The sequence below is a fragment of the Synchytrium microbalum genome, assembly GCF_006535985.1.
Source record: "Synchytrium microbalum strain JEL517 chromosome Unknown SmJEL517_scf0051, whole genome shotgun sequence".
Classification (NCBI taxonomy): Eukaryota; Fungi; Chytridiomycota; class Chytridiomycetes; order Synchytriales; family Synchytriaceae; genus Synchytrium; species Synchytrium microbalum.
The window spans coordinates 60,777-74,265 of NW_022158400.1; the positions used below are offsets into that span (position 1 = coordinate 60,777).

Consider the following 13,489-nt stretch of genomic DNA (forward strand, 5'->3'; position numbering starts at 1 on the left):
TCGAAATGTTTACAGTGTCTCATGTCAAGGTCTTGTTGGATGTTGACTTTAAGAAGAAGCTCTTACAAGTAAGTATAAGCAAAATATGCTAGCAAGCTGCCATTCCTCTTTGGCTGCCCGTTTAGTTATACACTTTTGAAGCTTAACGTGAAATTAACACATTTCGTGTGTTTTTTCGAATTTAGGGATTTGTCGAGTTGACGATTGTACCAAAAGAGGAATTGCAAAAGATACGACTGAATGCTAGACAACTATGTATGCACGTGTCGTTTTTTAATGCTTTTACATGTCGTTTACCTTGCTAATCGAACTCGGTTTCCAATTCGCTCTGCTTTTTTAGACATACATCGCATTTCCGTGAATGAAGCAGACAAGTTCACTACATACCAGTACTCGGATCCAATCACTCCAGTACTGGCTCCCGAAATGGGTAACTCTGTCTATCATCATCCAGAGTACAGGGAAAAATATCCAGAGGGCATGGAGAATGGTGATTTGGGAGAATTGACTGTTGATGTTCCTTATGGGTCTGTTGTTCGTGCTGCTGTAAGATCAAATGACTATTATGAAGTGATTGTTAATGTCTGTTTTTTGGTTGCTCATGATCTAATCAACGTGTTTGACTTTAGGATGTGCCGGGTCATAAGCCAGACGCAAATACTCCAGGTTTGTAAATCATTTCGTGATACAAACAAGCCTAGATCATTTCGTGATCTCAACTTATGCTCATCTATCACTTCTCTGCGTTAGTCACCTATCGACCATTCAAAATGCGTATTTATTATAGTCTCTTGAACCCAAAAGCTGGTATACAGTGTGTCATGCCAGTGCTTGATATTCCAGCCACATCACAGGTATGAGGGATTTTGAATTTTTTTCTCTCTTCGGTACACTTAATCATCACTCATTCGAAACAGCGGTGGCCTCACATGTTCACATGCAACGAATGGGAAGCAGCGAGACTATGGATGCCATGTGCCGAAAAGGCCTTCAATCGGTCAACATGGGACTTTGAATTCCACATCCCAAAAACCGTTCGAGACGCACTGCCTCGCACCATGCTTCCAGCATTCCAAGATGATTACCTATCTCGAAATATGGTGCTTGTGTGTACAGGAGAGCTTGTTGAGCAATGCAGTCATCCTGAAGATGATTCCAAAGTGATATTCAAGTATACTATGGACAAGAAAGCTACCGCTTCGAGTATCGCATGGAGCATTGGACCATATGAAATGATTGAAATATCTGGATGGAAGGGGAATGTGGTTAGCAAATCGGATAAAGGGAACAGCAACAATAATAACGGTGGCGCAGGTGTAGATGGCAACGATGATGAGAATAATAGTAGTGGGTTTGCTTTTTGCTTGCCTAGTCATCAAGACGATATGCGGTATACTGTGAATACCAACAAGTTTGTCGGACAGGTTGGTGAACATTGAAGGCTACGATGAGAGGTTTTTGTCGCTCGATTTACTTAACTTATCTCTGCTAGGCTTGTGACTTTTTGACTAGACGAGTGTATGCTCCATATCCTTATCGATCATTCAAGCTGGTGTTTGTTGAAGAATCACCAAGGTCATTCATTACGGGTGCATCTATAGGCATCATGAGGTAGGTTTGTGAAATTGGAGATATGAAGTCTTGCCATTTAAAACGCTAACTTTCTTGTCACGTCCTAGCTCCCATTTGCTCTTGAAACCATCAATCATTGATCAGACATACGAGACTCGCCGCATATTGGTAAGATCAGTTACTGATCAGTGGTACGGTCATTACATTCAACCTAAAGCATGGTACGTCAGGAGCACCCTGTCTTTTTTTTTTTGTTCTGAAACAGCCCTTCCAATTATGATATCGTGTGTTTAGGTGGGATGTCTGGTTGATTGTTGGCCTCTCCAATTTTGTGGCGTCGATGTACTTGCGAAGGATTATGGGACAGAATGAATTCAAGTCGAGGCTGAAGCAGGCAAGCGTTCGTCAACTAATCTGTTGAATTTTTCGCTAACTTTTTTGTTGATTATCAGGACATGGATCGAGTCATTGAACTCGATGTGAATCAACCGCCTTTATATCCAATCGAAGGATTTGCAGAGGGTGATGAGAATCTGATACCAATCGATCCTCTCACAGTTTACCATGCTCATCCAAATGACGATGTAGCAACAGTGCGATCAGAGTTTACGGAACTGAAGTCATCAATCATCATGCATATGTTGGATCGACGATTCTCATCAAAAGGACATGAATCTGTAATAACCAAGGCCTCGCATGATATTATGACTGGTAGATCAACAAAAGGAATTACACAACATTGTCTCAGCACAAAGACTTTTTTAAAGATCATGGTGGCTGTCTCTCAACGTGGTGTGGAAATTCGAAACTTTGCTAACAATTGGATTACGGGAGCTGGATGTCCTCAATTTACCGTCACATACTCGTATCATGCACGAAATCGAACATTTCCATTCAAGATTGAGCAGAAGAGCACTAGTATAGTCAAAGGTGCTACTGTCAAATTCTCTGTAAGTGAAAATGAGCCGACGTTTCTATGGTTTTTTTTTTTGTCACGAACAGACTTTTCAATTTCGATTTCTTTGAATTGTAGGGAATGTTTACCATTCGTGTATTTGAACCACAAGAAGTTTATGACTACGAGGTGCAAATCGAGGATCTCACCCACGAGTTCAAAGAGCAAGTGAAATCGCAGTCTAGATTCAAACGTGTTCGAACTCGTCAAGCTGGTCGAAAAGTGAAGGCTGCTGGAGCGGGAGATGCAGATGATGTCGAAATGGAAGATGCACCGGACGCTGGTGCTGGTACACTAGTTACTTCTGCTTCCGCTTCAATACAAAACGTGCCTGATGTTGATACTGTTGATCCGGGCATTGATGATCTTATACGACCTGAAAAGTGAGCGAAATATAGAACAATTTTGTGCTGTTAATAAGCACTCGTTTTCCTTTCTTGACGCATTCGCAAAAAAAAGCTATTCCGACGTACGAATAACAAATGTCCTCCATCTCCATACTAATGACATACTTTGTACGATTAGGCAACCCATCAGATGGATTCGTCTCGATCCAGAAAAAGTATGGCTGTGCTCAATCAAATTTGAACAACATCCTGTCATGTGGTATCGACAAATACAAGAAGATCGTGATGTCTTCTCACAATATGATGTGGGTATATTCCGAATCCCCACAAATATTCCTTACATTGATCTTGACGCCTTTTTTGTGAAGGCTCTGGAGGCACTCTCCTCGTTTCCTTCCCATGACACTTTGAATATTTTGGAAGCTCTTATGATGGATCCTTCAGTGTATTACCGTATACGGATGCAAGCAGCTTTGATTCTGGCTACTGTAAGTCGATTTTTCGAATCCATATCGTACCTACAATTTTTTGGTGTTGACTCCCTTTTTGGCTTTATAGTGCACTCCCGAAGATCCAGATTGGACGGGTGCTCGATTATTAATGTCATTCTATCAGAACCAATACTGCATGGACACTGATGATATCGCAACTCTGACACCAAATTCAAACAATTTTGTACAGTTCTCGGAATACTTTGTGCAAAAAGTAAGAATCGGTATCAATATTGGTTTTGGAATTCAGTTATTCAGCAGCACCGTTTTTAATAGGCCATTCCCACCATTTTGGCACGCGTCCGAAATGAGCGACACGTTGTGCCTGGCGACATTCGTCAATTTCTGATACGCCTATTAACTTGTAATGAAAATACTGGCAATCCAGTAAGTTTAGGATCACCAAAAAATATCACGCCATACTGACTCACATTGCCTTTATCAATGCTTAGTACTCTGATGATTACTTTCTGTCATCTCTGATTGAAGCAGTTGGAGAAGCTTTCTCTATGCGCTTTAGGGCAAGAGTAACAGCTGTCAAACCTGCCTTTGTCACTCAAATAGCCAATGGTGTCACGGTTGATGAAGAAATCATTAGCTTTGACGATGAACCGTTGCCACATGAGGCTAGCGGAAACGAGCCTGCTCTTACCTGGTCAAATACTGGTGACAATATAGACAAGTCACTGTTTGATCAGGCTCTTCAGCAAGTGCATCGATACCGACTGAGAGATCGTATGACGCCGTCATATCAAAATATTATTACCCGAAGCTGTCTTGAGGTGCGGATTATTCATGATAATTGCTGTCGTGAGATTGACGTTGTTTTTTGTGTATGCAGGCTCTTGCTAAATGGATGTTTGCTGGTATCATACCACTGGATTTGGGCCTGTTCTTGCCCTATACAAGGTATGTTGAAATATGGTCCACAGAAACAAGAACCAGAAGTTTAAAGACTAATGTGTTCGCTTAGATATGGTCATTTTGTATTGGTGCGAACAGTAGCTCTGGATGCCATCATCCTATTGGATGCGCTTAAAAGAGTAGACATCTTGACATACATTCTATCTCTCATACGAGAAGATCCTGTTCCTCATATGAGATACTACACTGCTCGAGCGTTGGCTGATTTTGTGACTTTGGCTGCAAATGTGGATCAAGTCGACACAGGACATGGTCCAGCTCAATATGCAGAGACAGAGCTATGGGTTCGAACAAAACGCCACCTGTCGAGTTTACGAGAGCTGAGAGATGAGCTCTGGCAGATGCTAAAGTGAGCTTGAGAATATATTCTGTTGTCTTTTCCGTGTTCACAGTATTTGAACTAACGAGTGCAATAAACTTAGTGTGGATCCAACACCGGAATATCGTACACGTAAAGAGTTGCTTCGATTCTGTGAGGTGGTATTTGATGCAGCTGATAATCCAACCATGCCCAAAGTCTCGTTGGTCTTTAAACCTGGCTCAGTACTTGGTGTGAAACCACTGGGTCCTCATACATCAATATTGAATGAAGGAGGGATGGTGCAATCACCACGTTCAGCAAATTACTATGATTTGCCAGCGTATTTACCACCTCCAGATCCTACATTTGCTGCTATAAGTGTAAAATTGTTGGAAAGACTGCGTAATCATTCCTGTGCAGCACCATTTATGCTGCCAGTAGATACAACGTATTACAAGGACTATCTGAATTTTGTCGCACGTCCCATGGATTTGGGTACAGTGACGCAAAATCTCGGTAAAGGAGTGTATCAGGATGATATGGAACGTCTTGCAGATGATGTGCGTCTGATATTCGAAAACTGCTATCGATATAATGTAGACGGGTCAGCCATTGTCTTGTCTGCCCGAAAGTTTGAAGAATACTTTAATCAAGTGGCATATCAAGAGGCTCTAGTACAATATCAAAAATGGAGGTCAACTGGAGTACGAAATGATGGCAGCATGACACCAGGAAGCAATAGAGCAATGTCTGAAGCACCTGATGGTGGTTTACCCTCTCCACCAATAAGGCCACATGTTGAAGAGAAGAAACCCGCTTTTACTGTTGGATTGTCTGATCAAGACAAGATGATTGCCAAGGGTGTGCTGAGAAAGCTTAAGGATGATCCAGCAGCTCATTGGTTCCTGACACCAGTAAGTCATTCACAATAAGTGGAATGTATTGTTTTTTCTTTCGAATCTGACATTTTCGTTGTGTATATAGGTGCCACGAAATATCCCGGGCTATTATACAACCATTACTCAGCCCATGGACTTTTCAACGATCGATGAAAATATTCAAAAGGGTATCTACTTTTCTCTAAAGGATGTTGAACGGGACATCTTGCTCATCTTTAGAAGTACGCCTTGTTAATTGCTGTCAAGTAGACTTGTTCAAGTACTTAAACTGCTATTAAACTGATAGATTGTTATGAGTTTAATGGCACGGATCCGGTAGATATAATAGTCAAAAACTGCTTGCAGGTGGAGGCCTACTTTAGAGAAGAATGGCGTAAAATGGGTATGGCTGCACCACCGCCTACTGTGAAACTTCCTCCACGTCCTCCTGCAACGATTGCTGTGCCAGCTCCACGTGCTGCTATTCCTCTACCTTCAACTAAACCGATTCCATTTCAACAATCGAGGCCTCCAGGTATTGCAGTACCGGCTGCGAGAGCCCCGTTGCCAATGCCAGGATCAATTCCAATGCCAGGATCAATTCCAATGCCAGGATCTCGACCACCTCTTCCAATGCCATCAGCCAATAAACCACTGGTGCCAATACCGTCGTCTCGAGCTCCGCTTCCAATGCCGTCAGCAGCGTCTAGACTGCCGATTCCTATGCCATCAGACGCGTCAAAAGGGGCACCACCCATACCGTCAATAATAGACAAGAAGCCATCAATCCCCATGCCAGTGTCTAGACCAGTTCCACCACCGCCTGCACCTGCAGTATCTCGACCATCAGCATCTCGACCAAAAGCATATGACTCTGAAGATGCCGAGTCGAATGGAAAGAGTCGATCAGTTACTCCAGTGAAAGCAATAAAGCAACCTACTCCAACAAAACCAGTAACACCAGCTCCCATAAGGCCACCACCTGTAAGAACACCCGCTTTTACTAGTAGCAGTAAGCCGGATACTCCTATTGGAATCTCGTCGAGTCAAGCTATAAATGAAAGGATAAAGCCTAAATTGATGGAAGTGCTTAACCACCTAATCACTTCGAATGACTCTGAGTATTTCCGACAGCTCCCTGATCCCTTATGGACGGAATATCATGCAAAGATCAAAAAGCCTATAGGTTTAATCCTTATACAGGAGTCTCTCGAGGCAGGCAGGTATTCAACCGTAGAAGACTTTCAACGAGACATGCTCTTATTGTTCAACAATGCATATACGGTAAGGGTGGATAAATGCCTACGGCACTCAATGTACTACTATTCTACGTGGCCGTTGCTAACGTTTAAATCGCCAGTTCAATGCCAAACATTCAGCTGGATGGCAAGCGGCCAGCAAACTACAAACCCGGTACAAGACGAAATGGCGCGACACCTTCGAAGGGAATTCGGCCAGTCGTGAAGCATCACCAGCAGCTGCACAACAGCATCGTAAACGACCTGCTTCGTCATGGGATGATGGTGTTAATAGTGAAGATTCTGGGTCGCATAAAAAGGTCAAGGTAGAAAAGCAGCCACCACCACCACAACAAAGAATAGTTCATCCTATTCCCCCTACACCTGCTGTCGCTGCCAATAATACCACTGGGGGTGGTGGAGGCGGAGGACTCAAACTCAAATTTAAAGTGTTGCCGCCACAGCAACCAAAGTAGAGAGCGGGCGAGGGTAGAAGGCAGATAAAAACAACAAATTTGCTATATTGTATAAAGCAGAAAGCTGATAATAAAACTGTACAAATTTGCACAAACTTTCTTGTTGGAACTGAAATTATTGAGCTATAGTACATCTGCGCCTGTGACTGGTATCTCTATTTCTCACGCTTTGGGATCAGCTGATGGTTCTTCTAAATAAAAATGTTAGAATATGTGAGCAAAACGACTTGATAGCGAGTATATGGATATGTCCTTGAATCTCACCTTTCAATACACCTTGAGCAATAAGCGATTCAACATTCGGACGACTGCTCAATCCCTAATTGTTGAAAATCAAAACTTCAGAGATAGTTGGCAACAACAAAAGAAAGCGTATCCGACGTGCAGCTGAATACTTTTTGAAGTGACGTTTTTCGTTGATTCTTCTGTAACTCGATAGCAGTAGATTGAAGAGCGGGAGCAAGACCAGTGTCAGGGAGAAGTACACCACGATCTGTCAATTCAGTGGTGGATGGACGATGTCCAATGTTCTTTTCTAGAGCATCTTCGATTCTTGCTCGTTCCAATTCAGCCTTTTGTGGAAGGAGACGAATTTTTAAATATTCGAAAGGGTTTCAAACAAGGTAAGAGTTGAATTGTTTCGTCAACTTACCGCAACAGCTGAGATTGAAGCGGCGACTTCTGCGTTCTTAATGTGAAGGACGCATAGTTAGAATACGCTCTGGCATATCTGGCAATGATTGGATATCGTTTTTTGTGCAAACATAACCTCCTTAAACCAAGAATTTACCTTGATGATATTCTTTGCTTCAAGATCACGAGCTGAAGGACGTCGTTGAATCTTGCCTCCGATCGAATCGGAGACACGAGCCTTTTCCAATTCCATTGCTGTAGATTGCAATGATGGGGCAATGTCTTTGGAGTAGATGATTCCCTTGTTTTCCAGATCTGATCGAGATACACGGCGAGATACTCTTGCTTCAAGTGATGTTTCTAACTAGATCGATACAAGCACGTGTTAATTGGACGTTGATCGTGTGTGAAGTAGTGAGTGATGAAGAATGAAACACCAACGTACTTTACGTCTTTCAAGTTCTAAGGCCTGTTGTTGCAGAGCAGGTGCGACGGTTGTATCCTTCAAGACATTATGTTGAACCAACTGAAATGATCGTAAAAGGAAGAGAATGTCAGTCCAATGATTTTGTGATGGTATACACGTACAAGGAAGCGAATGTCCGTCAAATGATATTGTGATTATCTCGAGTGGCTGACTATGTGATGCATGAAAGGAGGGGCACTCACTTCAGTAGCAGACGGTCTATGTTCTAGGAAATTGTTCAATTCTTGCTTGACATCAACCTTGGTATCTTCTAAAACACGAAAATTTCAGCGAGTTGATTGTGATTAGATCTAGAAGTGATCCACTCACCCATGATGGATATAATGCACACTGTCAGTAGATTACGGGTTAGTAGTGTATGAGATTTGATGATTGAGTTGTTATTTACCTTGTTACGGCGGTCACTGCGCTGGTGTTGAACTTTCAAAAGGTGATGAGGGAGGATCGCAGTTTGCAACAAACAGGATGCTCAATTTGAAAATCTTTTATTTTAGAATAAGGTGGGATATCACTCATTCACTCATGTGAGTTCGAGTTGACCGTTAAATCGCATCAAAACAAGGCGTTGCAATATCTAAACAAGTATGTATAATCAAGTGTAAGCACCCTAGGACATAGGACTGCGACTGCTTTTAGATTCTAATCTATGATCATCACGTCTGGACCTGTCTTGGATCAGCCTCCAACACTGATTTGGTGATAAAACTTGGTCAGGTTGTCAAGTTTGATCAAACACAGAAACACCAACCTTGCATAGATGTTCACCCCCGTTTCGCTCCATTTAATCTTCATTTGATCAACATTCAAGGATGGACTGACTGGCACGTTCTCGTCAAGTAATCAGATTTCTACACACTCTTCTTGTCACACGTCCCGACACAAGCAACCTGTTGACCAAACCAAACTCTGTTTTCTGTGCAGCACAATCACCTCTACGTCTTTTTCTTAACTCTAAAAAGACTTTGAAATAATGAATACCGCGGTGGTGATGACTGGGCCTCGACAATTATCAGTGAAGAGCGTTCCACATCCTGGGAAACCAAAAGCTGGCGAAGTGTAAGTTAGAGAGCATAGTCTTGCAGTCTGAACCGCTTTGTCTGGTGACACGATGGTTCGCTCGTGTTGGAACATGGGTAGTTGCGTTTACGCTGCACATTTGGTTGAGTTTTCAGTCTCACCTGCTACCACTGAAACCACATCGCCTCATCAACATTAAAAACGTTTGAATCTGCGGATCTGACTGTCATTTCTTTCCATAGCCTCATCAACATTAAAAACGTTGGAATCTGCGGATCTGACTGTCATTTCTTTGCTGGGCACTTTCCTAATGTATGTTTTCGTGGAGGCACGAGCACTGGGATACCAGACAACAGTCTCAAAGCTACTAGACCACAGAGAATGCTACCATATAAACTCCAAATCTATTTGAAACTGACAACATGCAATCCTAGCCTACTGGGGTTGAGAATGCCGAGTTCATCGTAGGCCACGAGGCCTCAGGAGTTGTGATGTCTGTAGGCGCTGGTGTATCTCACGTTCGAGCTGGTGACCGAGTCTGTTTGGAGCCCATTGGTGCAAAGGGGACTGATCTTCTTGCCACATTCGTGATACATCCGGCAGAGCTTGTATACAAGTTGCCAGGTAACGTTTGGTACCATTGGAATCTTTATATCTCATGTCGCGCTTACGCAATTGTCTTAGAGCATGTATCCTTGGTCGAAGGAAGTCTGAATGAACCTTTCGCAGTCGCTGTACATTCTGTCAAGGAGGCGAAAGTGAAGGCTGGTGACAATGTCCTTGTGTTGGGTGCTGGTCCAATCGGGCAATTCTCTAGTCTTGCCGCAAGGCTTTATGGAGCAAAGTTCGTCGCTGTGACAGATATCAAAGAAGGTCGTCTTTCGACTGTCAAGCAGGTATGCTCTTGCCCTTGCAGTGTAGCTGCACAATACTTGCAAACTAAAATTCGCTTTAATGTTACAATAGTTTGGAGCCGACAAGACCGTAAACACATTAGGTCTCGACGCCATGCAAGCTGCTGAAGCTGCAGTTAAGTTGTTTGAAGGTGGTCTCGTCGATGTCGTCATAGACGGCGTTGGATCAGAGTTATCGCTTACGGTAAGATTTAACGATTCAAGAAGTTCGTTTGATCAATCTCATCCAGGTTTTGTGCCTACTTAGACTGCTCTAGCTGCAGTTAAACCCACTGGAACAGTTCTTGTAGTTGGAGTTACAGCCATGGCGTTAAACCTCAACATGGGTGAGTCCCATCACAACAGCCTTTACTAGTCAATGCTGTCTTTAGCTCAGTCCATTTTTCACGTTCAAGGTCTTTTCATCATGAAAGAGGTCAACCTCAAGGGTGTTCTTGGATATGGCCAAGACTACAAAACAGCTTTACAATTTATCATCGATCGCAAGGTGGACCTGAAAAGGGCGATCTCCCATGTTCAGAACCCTGAAAGTGCACAGGAGGCGTTTGAATGGTGCCTTAAAGGACACGACCATAACAACAAGCCTGTTGTAAAAGTCATGTTTGATTTGAACTTGTCGCAGAAGCTTGCACATAAACTGTGAGTATATAAGGAAATATATTTCTTTATCTTTGCATATAAGGAAATATATTTCTTTATCTTTTGCATGATGCAGACAATAGTACTTGTATTATGCCAATGGACTGGACACGTGTTTCAAGTTACCATCCTCTACAAGGAACATAGATGTCTTGAACAATGTCACCTTCCAACACAGCATAAAAGTCATGACATGCAGCTGTAAGACAAGCTAGAGTGAAGATGGATTTAGTGAAGGTCTTTACGAAGCCAATCCCCCCGGGAAATCTCTCCTTGTATGCATACCATGGTTTGGAAGTATGCGAACCAAGCTTCCAATCGGATACTCCTTGAAATCTGCTGGAGAACTGACATGAATGATTCCCACTTCTTGAGACACTTTTTGTAGCTTCAAGTCAGGTCTACCCATGAGCTCTCCAAATCCACCCCTTCTTGCCCTATCTGTACTCAAAGCTAATGATCCAGCATCAACAAGCATGGTTCCACGATCTGGATAGTGTGACAAGACTCTTGCTAAAACTGTCATGGCGACTCTTTCAATGCCTATTATACCGACGTCGCATTGCTGTCTGTCATTCCATACTAAACGAACAAAAAAAGGATCAGCAACCTGGCATATACATCAATAATTTCCTGTAACAATCACAGACCATAATTGCCAGCATGAACTTCAAGCTTGAAGCTATCACCAGGCTGTAAATACGATGGACGAACCCTGGCTTTAGCTTGCAGCTCCAATACTTCAGCACTTGGCGTTGATCCAACCGAAATCAATGGAACGGGTATTCCAGCAGCAACAAGCCCACGAGCGAGTGTCACTTGATTTGTTATTTCCTCATCGGCGATCTTCAAGGTTTCAACAGGGGTCTGTGTATTATACGTGTGCCCCGAGTGCGAGTACAAGCCCGAAAAGTCAATGTACTTGGACTCATGTAGTCGCTTTGCAAATGGTAGTGCTTCTGATACTGCATGAGGCACTCCAGCACGATGGTAGCCAGCGTCTACCTGTGAGGATGAAGTATTAGATACTGAATGGATAGCAGTTCGTTTGACAGCCACTCCAACTTCATGGCATATCTTACTTTGAGAAAGGCACAAAACCGAGTATGATGCTTCTTTGCATATTCCTCCAAACTGTCTATTATAGCATGGTTGTCCACAAAAACGTGGAGCTTATCAACCCACTTCGACAAGCCATGAATCTCCTTGATCTTGTCAAGCGACAATGCAACTGCGTAGGTTATCTATACCGTGGAGGTTGTGAGGTCATGAGCGAAAAAGACGAGTGCTAGCCGCTTCTACCTCTCTGAACTTTCCAGTGAGAGCATACAATCTAGCTTCAGGGATGGTGGACACAATCAGAGATTTAGGACCAGATTCTAATTAGAAATCACGGTAAAAAATGTATCTAGTTTCATTTAATGCAGCTGTAAATGGATATGGCGTACCACACTGAAGCAGTCCAATCTCTAATGTTTTATGGGTCTTTGCATGTGGCCTGAAATCCAATCCAAGAGCGGTTGCAGCCTCATTGACACGTTTGATATTATCGATCGTCTTGTTCTTATCCACTAACAAGCATGGAGTCCGCAAGTTTGAAATGTGCTTTCCGATTAGATGCCTGTATTGATCTTTCGTATTGATGGGAGCTGATGAGACAGTATATATATCGTCAGAGAGTGCTCTGGAAATAGCAGCGATTCGGTCGGCGGCGGTTGACATCTGTAAATTCGATTGGTCGTGATCAAAGTGTAGTTACAGTATCACGAACAGGACAAAACATTGGAGGGTTGCCAAATCTCAGATTTCAACCATTCAGATTTCGATTCAAGCGTATATAAATATAGATTTATTTATATGTCCAAGTTGAACAAAGTATCCCGCAGCTATTTCAGCGACATGAAATAGATATTTTCGTGGTTCAATGATTTCAAAACATTGCAGATTTACAAGTGAAGAACCTCGGTCTGGTTGATGATCGATTCCATGCCACTCAAAAGTAGTGCAATTTCCGTTTGATCCAATGTGAGAGCCTTCGTTTCGAGGCGTACATTGGCTTCATCGGCACGTCCTTGTACTTGAATGGCGACGATTTGACGCGCCCAATACGCATATTGGTAGGTGTTTAAGTGGTTGTCATATTACTGGCTGTATCTTTATTTTCCCTCCCGTCAAAAGATACCTTCGTCCTCCACAACAAGAAACTAGTACAGGAAAAAGACCTCTAGAGCAAGGATGATTATTTTGCAGCTGCAGATGCAGAGAATGTCTACATAATGTATCCATGGAATGCTAGTGATATTGGTGATCATGCTCTGAAAGCCATTGACGAAATTGAAATGGAACGAGACTCGGGTTGAAAATGTAGACTAATGGCATGGGTGGAAACCACCCACGAAGAAGAGGTACAATCACTTTGATTCAGTGCACACTTTCTCAACACTGTAACATTTTTAGCATCTGTCAAAAACAAAGGTCTACCTAACAACAATCTGTTAGGAAGCGGCTTATGTAGTATTGGCATAGATGCAGCGATTTCGGAATCCGGGAATCGAACCCGGGTCACATCGGTGAGAGCGATGGATACTAGACCACTGTACTAATTCCGAACTTTAAT

General features: G+C 42.8%; 2 protein-coding genes across 2 annotated transcripts; one reads left to right on the forward strand and one right to left on the reverse strand.

Moving 5' to 3' along the window:
• Window positions 1-5: 5 nt before the first annotated feature.
• On the forward strand, window positions 6-7,182 carry SmJEL517_g05503 (uncharacterized protein; the record flags this gene model as incomplete). Its single annotated transcript, XM_031171429.1, has 21 exons — window positions 6-68; window positions 186-255; window positions 341-546; window positions 630-666; window positions 751-854; window positions 918-1,424; window positions 1,493-1,611; window positions 1,680-1,793; window positions 1,867-1,972; window positions 2,025-2,522; window positions 2,606-2,910; window positions 3,053-3,362; window positions 3,433-3,579; window positions 3,642-3,752; window positions 3,818-4,147; window positions 4,207-4,274; window positions 4,339-4,638; window positions 4,712-5,504; window positions 5,575-5,710; window positions 5,776-6,752; window positions 6,829-7,182. The coding sequence occupies 21 exons, from the start codon at window positions 6-8 to the stop codon at window positions 7,180-7,182; spliced, it is 5,655 nt and encodes a 1,884-aa protein (XP_031022607.1).
• A 3,812-nt stretch (window positions 7,183-10,994) lies between these two features.
• On the reverse strand, window positions 10,995-12,594 carry SmJEL517_g05504 (alanine racemase; the record flags this gene model as incomplete). Its single annotated transcript, XM_031171430.1, has 6 exons — window positions 10,995-11,083; window positions 11,158-11,454; window positions 11,523-11,877; window positions 11,955-12,116; window positions 12,175-12,251; window positions 12,321-12,594. 6 exons carry the CDS (start codon window positions 12,592-12,594, stop codon window positions 10,995-10,997), a joined length of 1,254 nt encoding a protein of 417 aa, XP_031022602.1.
• Window positions 12,595-13,489: the final 895 nt, after the last annotated feature.